General features: G+C 44.7%; 1 protein-coding gene across 1 annotated transcript; it reads right to left on the bottom strand.

Annotated features, from left to right (window-relative positions):
* Window positions 1-9,301: 9,301 nt before the first annotated feature.
* LOC131299570 (uncharacterized) lies at window positions 9,302-9,700 on the bottom strand. The gene has a single exon (XM_058325155.1). It carries the CDS (start codon window positions 9,698-9,700, stop codon window positions 9,302-9,304), a length of 399 nt encoding a protein of 132 aa, XP_058181138.1.
* Window positions 9,701-13,185: the final 3,485 nt, after the last annotated feature.

The raw sequence follows: 13,185 nt of genomic DNA, 5'->3' as shown, positions 1-13,185 counted from the left end.
TGTGGTTTCTTATTTTCGATTGAAACTTTAATCAGGCATGAGCCAAGGGCTTAAAAAGGTTTGATTTCCCAAAGTCTCATTGATCCAAGGACTTTGAAAATTGACAACGTGCACCATCGAGATGCACGACTCTTCATTGGGTCTAGCAGCGTCCTAATAAACATAAGACAGACTCGAAAGAGACTACCTAGAAGCCACCCTAAACATGCTCCTACGCATAATGGTATGTATGTACAAAAACAGAGATGAGTTTGCCTCACGAATTTCAGACGTTGCCAGAATCCTCAGAATTCTTTTTGGCAATGTGTCCCTGAGTAGATCGACAGATCCTAAAAGATGTCAAAATAGACTAAATCTTTGACTTGTCCCATTTAAAGGTTCAACTTTGAGTTTGGAACAACTCGGTAATGATGACATGGCACCTTAACCTTAAACACGGCGGTGTATAGTGACTTCGCACTTCAACCTGGGTAGTACCAGTGACATGGCATCACTACTTTTATTGTTCCATATTTTCGGTTGAATCTTCAATCGGGCATGAGCCAAGGATGTAGTAAATTTTGATTTCTCAAAGTCTCATTGAACTAAGGACTTTGCGATTGCTAACGAACATTCAACAGAATGAACGACTCCTCATCGGGTCCAACAACGTCTTTAGACAGCGTATGACAAACTCGAAAGACAAAACAACCTTAAGCATGCTCCTATGCAAAAGAGTGCATGCGATAGGGAAAACAGTAACACATAGATAGTATATGGGGTTAGATGCAAATAATCTTACCCTGTAGGTACCTGTCCTAATTTGGAGAGTTCTGATGCTTTGTATATGCAAAGGCTGGTTTTGGCTTGTAACGGGTTCCTCGGACTAGGGCCAAAGATATACCTCCCATTGCCCGTGTAACCGCAGAGCAACAGTCGAACGGTAGAATGACCCATCATCGTCGAAGGTTGTTGGTCATTCGGGGTCCCCGGGCTCCTGTAAACCGTGTCGGATTGCCAAAACGATCCAACGCGGCTTTATCCCACATCGATGCATATGAAAAATGCTAAAGAATTTGATTAATGGAAGAATCGCAAATTCGCAAATGCCTTTTCAAATTTGGCTCTCTTTATTTAATCAATACTTAGAGAAAACTACACGAGAGAACAATCGGAAAAGTCCCAGATCGGATGGCCGGACACGAGGTCCTGTTAAATCACCAATCCTTTTTTTAGCAGCGCGAAGCTCACTATTTTGACAGACTTTTGTGGGATTGTTCTCAAGCGTATTAAAATCTAAGCATAGACCAATATTGATTCGATCCCCAGCGAAGTCGCCACTGTGGGCAGCGTGGCCTTGGAATTTCCGGATTCCAAAATGCAAGGGCCCAGATCGAGGGAGCGCGAGTGGGGAAGCAAGCGCTCGCGAAAATACAGAGTCGCCACTCAGGTTTTAAAGGTCCGACACCCAAGGAACCGTATTTCGAAGCACTTGCCGCGCTGATTGATTTGAAAAAGTTAAGGAACCAGTCCGTCATAACCATATCTGGGTTCGGGAGCCAGGTTACGAGAAGGGAAGGGTTTTATGGCACCCCTCTCGCCCAATCCGGAGATCGGTCTCTACTTAGGCATTTGCGAAAATACTTGTTTTGCGATTCTGTTTGATTAATCAATTCTTTAGCCAATTAGGGCGGCGGAACAGTTTAACAGGAATTAAAATTGTAACATGTTTGCAGGATGTGAATGATAGCATGGATGAGCAGTTAGTATAGGATGAGAACAGACTGCTGTGGGAGTTTAAAGAAACTGGGAGGCCCCTGTTTTGGAGTGACGTGCGTAGGAAGAAACCAACATGCACTGAACGAGTCACTGCATGCTGTTTACTCCTGCGCGCACAACTCCAAGACACGCGCGCGCCGGTGAGCTCAAACCCACAGCTCTTATTCTCAAACCATCTAGGCTCTGGAAGGACCAGTGCACACCCAGGACAAACCACGCAGTTTATAGGCAGCATAATATACAGTTTAAAGGTTGTAAAGCCCTACAAATTAATAAAACACCACATAAACAGTGTGAGGACAAAATAATGACCTAAAACTAAGCTACCCGTGCAAGGCCACTCACTGGTCAGAGGCATACTATCGCGCGACGGAGCCAGTCTGGCGCGCGAGGATGCGCCCTGGCGCTATGTTGCGCGATGGAGCCAGTCTGGCGCGCGATGGAGCTAGTCTGGCGCGCGATGGTGCGCCCTGACGTGGACCAGTGTTTGGTTTACACATTTCTGGGTTCTGGAACATGTCCAGAATGATCCCAGTGGTACTCCAAAACTGCAGACATGCAAATTGAACCACATACTAGCAATTTCTAACAAAGGAAAGCAGTAAACTGATTTTTAACATGCTTAACAGTGATCTATAACATAATAAAGCATAAAACAGTAGGAAACCAATCCCCACGCGGTCCATCGAGTGTAACAACAGAGTGTCGCACGCGAGAGTGGGACCGTCGCGCGCTGGTCCTACCATGACAGTTTTTGAAACCTTTCCAGCTTTAGGACCAGGACTGGTATTGATTACCAGCCTTGGCCCTGCTAGCCCCCCTCAAAGATCAGAACAGAAAATAGAACAAAGGTGTAGGGGGATGAAAACAATTGATGCTTCGGATCAACTGGACTGCAACGGCTTTCTCGTGCCTCTTCACCGGAACCCTAATTCGTCGTCGGAGCCTTAATCTGCAAAATAGACAGGGGGTGAGCGCACCTTTGCCTCTCGTGGCAAAGGCCCGCCGATGCCAAAGTTAGTATCATGTACTATCAGTCAAACCCTAATTTTCAGTAGGAAAGCAAGAATGCAAAGTATTGCGTACCTTTTCCCTCTAGGTTTACCTTTTATTTATATATTTTTGTATGTTGTTGCCCAAGCATCCCTGTTTCCATAGGATTCCTAATTCGTATAGGAAACTCAGTACATCAAGGATTCTCGTTTCCTTTATCAGTTTATTAGAAAAGAGTCCTCTTTGGATTCTTTTCCATAACGAGCTGAACATCCCATACTCGTTGGGTATCTTTCTCAGATCCTATATTCTTGGGACCTCATCCCTTAACGGAATACCACTGTTTCTGGATCTTTCCAGAGTGTTCTTTTGACTCCAACATCTGATTGGATTTCTTTCCCTGTTCGGCTTTCTCATCGCCGAACAGACTGTCTGGACCAATCACTTCACTTGTAACTGGTCTTTAAGCTCGTACAACCTTCCTGGACCATTGACTTCTCATGTCACTGGTCCATATTGCCGAACATTGTTTATCACGATGACTGTCCTGTCTAAATCAAACTATGGCCCCACGTACCATTTGTTTGGATATCAATTGCATTGCTTTCAATCCGTCATCCCTCGTATGATGTGCTTTGTTCTTACTTCATCTGTTCGGCTGTATCATAACCGAATAGTCTCTTTGGACCAGCTACTTCACATGTAACTTGGTCCAATGTAATCGAAATGTCTCTAACTGGTGAACAGTCAGTTTATAGCCATGACTTCTCATATCATTGGCCCTTAATATGCCGAACAGACTGCATGGATCAATGACTTCCCATATCATTGGTCCATATCGCTGTTCACCGAACTGCTCGGCGGTAAGTCCTGTCGTACTTACCACGTGCTCCCGAATATCACGTGTTTGGCAACTAAATGTATGTGCTCGGGAATACCTCCCTACAAAAGGTAAACTATACCTTTGGTTTTTGAGTTTGAAAGGTGTTGAGCTTTGATGTGTTTGAGGCTTGATTGAGGTGTTTAAGTGTTTTAAGGAATGTGAATTTGGAAGAAAAGCACTAGATCTTGTGCTTAGCCTTTCAATTTTTTTGGAACCCCTTGAATGAAAGACCCATGGGGGTATAAATAGGGAGAGGGAGTGAATCTGGTTGGAAACAGAAAAGTTCAGCCAGTCCACGAGGCCTGGCTGAGGTTGCATTGGTGGCCAACTGTCCTCCTTCAGAAAGGTTGGTGGTAGGTTGGACCGTCGCGCGACAGAGTGAGTCTGTCGCGCGATGGTGCGCCCTGGCGCACAATCGCGCGATGGAGTGAGTCGGGCGCGTGATGGTACGCCCCGACGCGGGATGGTTGCGCCCTGGCGCACATTAGTAGAGTTTTTGGTTTTTTGAAGTGGCTTAGGCTAGGTTAGGTTCAAGGGTTTTGCAAACACTCAAAGCTCAAACACGCTATCATTCCCAGGGTGTTCTTGATCCATTTCATCATCGGGGAATCAAAAACCGTAAGTAAACTAATTTGGAAGCCCAGATTGGGGTGTCTACAGTTTTATGGCACCCCTCTCACCCAATCCGGAGATCGGTCTCTACTCGAGCATTTTTGTAAAATATTTGCATTCTTTTCTCTCATTGATCATTTTTTAGCTAGTTAGGGTGGGGGAGCAGTTAATGGGGATTAAACTGTAACAAGTTGCAGTTATGTGACAAAACGTTTATGGATGATTTGCTTGCAATAGTAAACATAGAGTGAGAACAAGCACTGAGAGCAGCCTGAATAAGTTGGAGTACGCTGCTCTGGAGGGAAGTGAGCAGGCCCCGCACCAGCATGCTCTGGCTGAACCACTGCATGCTGGTACAACCTGCGCACGCCATCACCAAACTGGCATACTCCACCTATCTGGTCTCACAGTCTTTGTTTGCTGTAGGGAGGTAATCCCAAACAGGTCCAAAGAGGGTCCGAACAGACTATGAAGGAAAGTCATCGTGCTATGGACCAGTGATATGAGAAGGCAATGGTCCAAATAATTGATAAAGGACCAGTTACATGTGAAGTAATTGGTCCAAGCCGTTTGTTCGGCCATGAGATGGCCGAACAAGGAGAGGAGTCCAATCAGATGTTGAAATAGAGGGAACACTCTGGAAGGGACTAGAAACAGTGGTAATCTGTTAAAAAGTGAGATCCCGAGAATATAGGATCTAGAAAAGATACCCAATGGGAATGGGAAGTTCGGCTTGTTATGAAAAAGAGTCCTATAAGGATTAAAGTAATGAACTGATAAGGGAACGAGAATCCAAGATATCCTTGATTTCCTATACGAGGTAGGAAACCTAGGGCAACATGGATACTTGGGCAGCAAGCATCCATGAATCTATAAATATAAGGTAAACCTAGAGGTGAAAGGTACGCAATACATTGCACTCATACAAGATTTACTATTGATATTCAGGGTTTATTACCAGTACGTGATACTAACTAAGGCATCGGAGGCCTTTGCCACGAGAGGCAAAGGTGCGCTCACTCCTTGTTGGTTTTGCAGATCAAGGGTTTCGACGACAAATTAGGGTTACGGTCAAGAGGCACGAGAAGCCGATACATTCTAGTGCTGATTATAGCGCTACTAGAATTTGTCCACCCACAATTGGCGCCGTCTATGGGAAACGAAAGAGTTCCCTTTGAAATATGACCATGGTGGAAGTAGATCCAGCAACACCGCACGACCCAAAGAATATGCTAGATGGAGGAAGGGATAAATCTCAACCTGGGGCTCCGAAAAAGCCCGAAGGAGGACACAGGAGGACCACGAATAAAGGCCACCCCTTACTATTCACGATAACTCCAAAAATAGAGAGGGAGAGACGGCTTCAAGATCCATGAGAAGGAGTAAATCCCGTCGAAGGGATGAATCTGTCACACACTCTAGAAGTGTGCACCGTAGCAAAGACGTTCTCGATAAAAAGAGGCAAGAAATCGAGGAGTATGCTCGTTTGATTGAAAAACGAAAGCATGAGATTAGAGAACTAGAGGGAATTAGGGAACATCCGGAGGATTCCGGACTGTCTCGAAGAAATTCTAGAGGGGATGGGTATGCTATGATAAAATACAGGAAAGCTCCTTCACGAGGAACAAGGAGCAGAAGCAGAAGCCCAACCCCAAGGTGAACAAAGCTTCTCCACGAAAAGGGAGGAGCAAGAGCCGAACACCGGAACGAAGGAGGGTTTCTCCAAGAAGGAGGAAAAGCAGGGACCGAAGTTCTACCCCTGAGGAGGAAAGGAATAGGAAGCATCATAAGGACAGGTACGAAAGACCTGATTCCGATTGGGAAAGGACTAGACCCAACGAAAAGAAAGGACCAGAGGATGAAATCATGACTGCACGAGAGGCAGCACGGAAAGCACTCAAGAATATTGCATCCTCCCCTTTCGCAAGAAAGTTGCAGGAGGCTAGGTTGCCGACCAGAGTGAAACATGGAACGTTCATCCTCTACGAGACGGATGCTGATCCCGTAGCACATATACAGCATTACCAGTAGGCAATGTTTATGCATGAAGGAGACGGTGCAATTATGTGCAAGATTTTCCCATCAAGTTTAGGGAAGGAAGCCTTATCTTGGTTTCATAAGTTAGGTTCACGCTCCATCTAAACATGGGTGCAGTTGGCCAAGGAATTCACTGCACGGTTTTTAACAAGCAGAAGAGCTCCAAAAACTTTTGAGAGCCTCTCCTTTATGAAACAAGGCGAGGACGAGCCAATCAGGAACTATGCAAAAAAGTACTGGGAAATCTTCAACGAGATTGAAGGTTGCAGCGAGGAATACGCAATAGCCACGTTCAAGATAGGTTTACCTGTTCGGGGGGAGCTGCGTAAGTCCCTGAACATGAGCCCAGTACAAACACTGGCAAAGTTAATGGAGCGAATTGAGCCGAACGCCAGAAACGAGGATGACATTCTTCGAGAGGATGGTAAGGTGGCCGCCGAGCAAGTAAAGGGGCCTGTAAAGAAAGCAGACAAGCCGGAACCCAAAACTTACTGAGAGAGGAAAGACTATGGGCAGGCAAAGAAAGAACTGTACAAGAATAAACAAGCTCCAAATCCCAAGTCTCTCTTCTCAATAAACACAGTCTGGAAAGAACCTATCTACAGGATTCTTTATCGACTAAATAATCAACCTTATTTCAAATGGCCTCCAACTCTAGGTGGGAATAAAGATGCAAAACGTGCTACGAATCAGCACTGCAGCCTACCATAAGGATTGGGGCCATATGACTGAGGATTGTGAGATGTTTAAAAGGCACCTTGATGATTTGGTCTCACGAGGTTATCTCAAAGAATTTACGTTAACACAGCAGAATAAATGCAGTTATAGGCAGCAGAGGTGGCTTTTAAAGCAATAGAACGAACAAAACGCCCCATAAACAGCGTGGGGAACATAAACGGAGGCTAAGGCTCAACTACCATGCAAGGGCCAGCCACTGGACCTATTGCAACTGTAGTACGCCAGTCCAGAGACCCCGTACGCCAATTACATTACTTGGTCAGTGCTTGGCTTTGCATGATCTGGGCTCTGGAACATGACTAGAAGGATCCCAGAGGCCTTCTAAAATAGAAATAACAGATAAGCAACTGCACAACTCTAAAATATAGCAAGCAGTAAACTGGTTCTTAGCATGCATAAAGGTGATAAGATAGAAATAAAACAAGAAAAGGATGATCGGTGATCCCCACGCCAGTGGTGCACATTTAGCCATAACTGGCGTACGGCTCAGGGTTACCGGCGCACGCCACTTATTATCACACACGATCATTGAATCTTTGCCAGCTTTAGGGCCAAGACTGGTATTGATTACCAGCCTTGACTCTGCTAGCACCCCTCAGGGGTCAGAACAGGACATCGAAACAAAGGTGGTATGCCTTTGCTTTTGAGGTTGATGGGATGTTTTGAGCTTGAACTTGGAGTTTAATGAATGGATGATGGGTGAGAGGTTACAGCAATATGTGGGAGGGAATACTTTTTCTTGCTCTTCCAATAAATGAAAGAAGAGGAAGCAAAGAACTAGAGAAAAAAAAAGAGAGAGAAGAGTTTTATGACCCTTTAATGGAGTAACTCTTGTGAACCCCTTGCATTTATATGCAAGGGGGGTATTTATAGGCCAGGAATGGACTGAGGAGAGGGCTGATCAGTTGGGTTAAGGGCTAGTTTGGTTAGTGAGTGAGCCTCCATGCATTAAATGCATGGGACTTGGCTTGAAAGGTGGTGTAGGAGAGAGGGGGAGCCGGCTGCGCGATTATAATCATCAGAAGACTGTAGCCTATGTTAGGGTGGCCACAAAAGTCTCAAGCACATGGTTGAATAGTGATGATTTGACCGGCTTTGATTGGCGTACGCCATGAAAGTACTTGCGGGCGCCAGTGAGAACTGAGTCAATGGCTGATGACCGACACATGGCAGTTTACCAGCGCACGCCAGAATGGTACTGGCATAAGCAAGTAGAGTTTGGCTCAGGCCTTTTGGTTCTGGTTTGAAAGGGGTTCGACAAAGGTTTGAATGAGGTTCAGGGCGCTCAAAGCTCAAACACATCCACAATCTCGGGACGTTCTCGACCTTAATCATCATTGGGGAACCAAAGACCACAAATAAAACTATCCTAGATGGTCCAGAATAGGGTGTCTACAGTGATGCTCCTCCAAATAAGATAGTCTTGATGATGTACGGTCCTGACCACTTTGGCCGGAATTTTCCTCGTGGATCATAAGCATGTGCCTGAATTTCTTTCAAAACCATGTCACCTTCTGCCAAGTCCCTAGGTTTCACTTTCTTTTTGAATGCTTGTGTAATCCTTCATTGGTACCCTTCAATGTGGTAAAGAGTCCTCAATCTTCGTTCATCAAATAACATGAGTTCCTCGAACCTATTGCTCAACCACTCTGCCTCTTGAACCTCACATTCGATCATGGTTCGAAGGGATGGAACCTCTAACTCAATGGGGAGCACGGCCTCCATTGCGTAAACCAAGGAATAAGGTGTTGCTCCTGTTGGTGTACGTACGGACATCCGATATCCCCATAGGGCTAGTGGTAGCTACTCATGCCAATTCCTTGCGGATTCACTAGTCTTTTCCAAAATGGTTTTGACAGTTTTATTTGCGGCTTCCACGGTACCGTTGGTCTGGGGCCGATAAGTGGTCAATTTGTGCACTTGGATCTGAAATTCCTCCAAAACTTCCTGAGCTCGACCCATGAAGTGAACCCCGTTGTCTAAAACGAATGCTTGAGGAACCCCATACCGATAGATGACATTCTACTTGATAAAATGTGCAACTTGTACCGCAGTCAAGGTTGCGAAGGAAGCAACTTCTACCCACTTCGTGAAATAATCAATTGCAACCAAAATGAACTTGTGACCGCTGGACGCTGCCGGTGTGATTCTTCCAATAATATAGATTCCCCATACTGAGAAAGGCCAAGGAGAAGTCATTTGATGCAATTCTAATGGCGGAACATGCATGAGATTGGCATGAATTTGACACTTATGACATCTCCGTACATATTCTATACACTATGTTTCCATGATGGACCAGAAGTATCCCTGTCTGAGAATTTTCTTGGCGAGCATCATGTTGTTCATATGAGGACCGCAGACTCCTTCGTGAATCTCCTTCATCACTCTTTTCACTTTTGCTCCATGGATGCATAGCTTGTGCATTCCACAGTGTGACATCCGATACAAATTTCCCCCGCAAATGATGTATTTGGCTGCGAGCCTTTGGAGAGCAATTCGGTCTTTCTTGCTCGCATCAGCAAGATATTCTGCCCTTTCCACAAATCTCCAAATGTCGTAATACCAGGGGTGGCCACCATCAGGTTCATCAATAATCATAACGTGCTGGTACACCAGGGAATCTCTTTGTTCAATCATAATGGGTCTTAGTTTCACACCGATGGGGATTTCAACCATGGATGCTAGTGTTGCCTAAGCGTCCGCAAATTGATTCTTGAGCCTCAGTATGTGAGTAAAAGTTACCTTGTTGGAATGAGGGATGAGGTGTTCAAGGTCTTAATGATATGGCTTTAGCTTTTCCTCCCTGACTTTCCAGTCGCCATTGGCTTGTGACACCACTAAGTTCAAGTCTCCCACCACTTCCAATTTTTCTATACCAATTTCGATGTCTGCATCAATGCCTACAATACAAGCCTCATACTCTGCTTGATTGTTGGTGACTTCAAAATTTAGCTTGAATGCAAGCGGTATGTGGGATTCATCAAGTGCTATTAATAGCACACCAGTTCCAAACCCTTTTTGATTAGCAGCCCTATCGAAGTAGAACTTCCAAACGTCCTTAGCTATGATCATCAAATCCTCATCAGAAAACTTAAACTCGGCATCTTTTCCTCCTTCAACCAGATAGTCAGCCAAAAACTCAACAATGGCCCTTCCTTTTACTGGCTTCCTTGTGATATATTTGAGTTCAAACTCTGCTAACATAAGCAACCAGCATGTCAGCTTCCCCGTGAGAGCTGGTTTCTCAAACAAGTACTTCAAAGGATCCATTCGAGATATTAACCTTACCGGGTATGCCAGTATGTAATGTCTTAGCTTCTTGGAAGCCCAAACAAGTGCCCAGCAAGTCTTTTCGAATGGAGTATAGCGTTCTTCGCATCCAACCATCTTTTTGCTTAGGTATAGGATCAAAGGTTTTCCCATCACAGGCGGTGTTAGTACCGATGGGTTTTGCAGATAGATTCGGATCGCCTCAAAAGCTTTCTGGCACTTGTCATCCCATTCGAATGGTACACCTTTCTTAAGCAGGTGAAATATCGACTCACAGGTCGAAGTCAACTTTGCAACGAATCAACTACTGAATTGGACTTTGCCGAGGAAGCCTCTAACATCATTCTTGGATCGAGGCAGTTCCATTTCTAGAATGGCTTTGATCTTCAAAGGATCCACCTCGATGCCCCGAGTGGTAATCATGAATCCTAACATCTTTCCTACAGTGACCCAAATGTGCACTTGAACGGATTAAGCCTCATTCTGTACCTTCAGATTCTTTCGAAGAACTTTCTGAGAGCTGGTAAGTGCCCCTCTCGCTCTTTTGCCTTGACGATCATGTCATCAACATAAACCTCCACTTCTTTGTGAATCATGTCGTGTAACAAGGTTGTGGCTTCTCGCTGATAGGTAGACCCTGCGTTCTTCAATCCAAAGGGCATGACCCGGTAGTAATACGTTCCCCATTCTGTGACAAACGTGGTTTTCTCTCGATCCTCTGGAGACATGAGAATCTGATTGTATCCCGAAAAACCATCCATGAAAAAGAGCAAAGCATGCCCAGCGGTATTATCGACTAGTACATCAATGTGTGGTAGCGGAAAAATCATCTTTTGGACTTGCTTTGTTTAAATCTCTGAAGTCAACACAGACCCTAATTTTGCCATCCTTTTTAGGGACGGGCACAATGTTTACAACCCATTGAGGGTACTTAGTTACTATCAGGAATCCAGCGTTAATCTGTTTAGTGATTTCCTCTTTTATTTTAAGCACCCAATCGGGTCTCATTTGCCTTTGCTTTTGCTTCACAAGTTTTGCATCAGGATAAAGAGGAATCCAGTGTTCCATTATTTCAGGATCGATTTTGGGCATATCAACATGCAACCATGCAAAAACATCTTCAAATTCTTTAAGCAAATCTATGTGAGCTTGACGCTCCTCTGGAGATATCTCAGAACCGATCTGGACCATCCGAGGATTCTTCTCATCTCTCATATTTATTAAAATTACTTCTTCTTTTACAGGCTGAGCATGCCTCTCATCTTTCCTTTCGACTAGGGATGGAATTTCTTTAGGGATATCCCTATCGAAATCCGTCTCATCATCATCAGGGTCAACGTAATTTATTTCAAAATCAAAAAAGTAGGCGGAATCGGCTTCATTTATTCCATCATCAGCAAAGGCCTCGGGGGCGCCATACACATGAGTAGACTCAAACTCAAAGTACAGACCATGAAGAGTTGGACCAAGAGGCACCGACTTAAACTCAACAGACTCGGAGGACTAGGAAGACTCAGAGGACTTAGACTCAGACTCAAAATCAGACCCATGGCATGTCGCGCTTGGTATGAAAGTCCAATTCTTATTCTCCAGCCGCATCCACAATGAGCGAAGTTGGGTCTTCGAGGGCCTCATGCCCTAACATCTGCACTTCAGCTTCAATGACTGTACCCATTGGTTCGCCTTCCTCAAATAGGATCGCCAGACTTCCCATGTTGAAAACCTCAATCCAATCGGTTGATTCTTTCTTTATGACTACGGCCTTGATTTCCTCCTCTTCATCTTCTAGCCAAACGTCATTGATGAATATCTCAAACCCTGTCAGCAGAGTGTTGGTTTCCTTATCCCAGAATGGCTCTAGCTGACCTTCATAGATTTGCTTGGCTTTGTCCTTCATAAAGTAGTCGTCCAACCAGTTTCCCTTTTTCACCCTTTTGCCCTCAGAAGGCTTGTAGCCGAGGTTAGTTGTACATATTAGAGTTCCACTAATTTCGAACTTTGGAGGTCCTTGCAGATTCTTTCCCATACCTAGTCCTAGCATGTAAGACATTTTTTTCATTATCTTTATGGCAACATAGCTAATGACAAAGTCACTATCAATCTGGACTGAGAAGACAGAGTTTGTGGTATCCAGTGAAAAACCTCCCAAAGCGATATCTTCCTCCCCATGTTGAATTTCTAAGAATGGGGCATTATCTTCAGTGGGAGTGCGAATCCCAGAGTCCCATGAATAGTGAGCATTCCTATCTCAAGTCCTAGACGGATTTTCTGATGAAAAGTAGATGGCACAGCCATAATGTCGGGACGATGCATCCAAGGTCTTCCAAGCAGTAAATTAAAAGAAGCAAGGAAACTCAGTACATGGAATTCTACCTCAGTTTGGTAAGACCCAAAGGTCATTGGGAGCATAAGAGTGCCAATCACATCCCGGCAGGTGTTGTCATATGCTCGGAGTTTGACATCGGATGGGGAGAAGTCCTTATTTTTGTATCCTAGACAATAAGCAACATGGAGTAGACAAACATTGATTGCAGAGCCGTTATCTACCAGAATTATTGGAACCCATTTACCATGGCATTTTAGAGTAACGTGCAATGGTTTGTTATGATCAGTCCCTTCAGTAGGTAGGTCTTGATTGGTGAAGGTGATAGCATGCTTAATAGGAATAGTCTTGATAAGCGCTACAAGCTCATCAGGAGTTATGTTAGAGGAAACTTTGAGGTGAGAGAGAGCTTGAATAAGACCTTCTCGATGGCGGGTGGAGTGGACGAGTACATCCTAAATGGACATTTTAGCCTGGGTTTGCTCGAGCTGCTGCTTTATCATTTCTTCGGGGTTCTTTTCAAGACGGGAAGGTTCTTTGGTTGTTGGAGAAAAAGGGTTGAAAAGTG

Source organism: Rhododendron vialii, chromosome 9a (genome assembly GCF_030253575.1).
Source record: "Rhododendron vialii isolate Sample 1 chromosome 9a, ASM3025357v1".
Classification (NCBI taxonomy): Eukaryota; Viridiplantae; Streptophyta; class Magnoliopsida; order Ericales; family Ericaceae; genus Rhododendron; species Rhododendron vialii.
This window is presented reverse-complemented; position numbering and strand designations above follow the sequence as displayed.

Excerpts from the sequence above, each read along its gene's own strand:
- LOC131299570 (XM_058325155.1), bottom strand. The coding sequence starts at position 9,700 with ATGGTTGAAATCCCCATCGGTGTGAAACTAAGACCCATTATGATTGAA.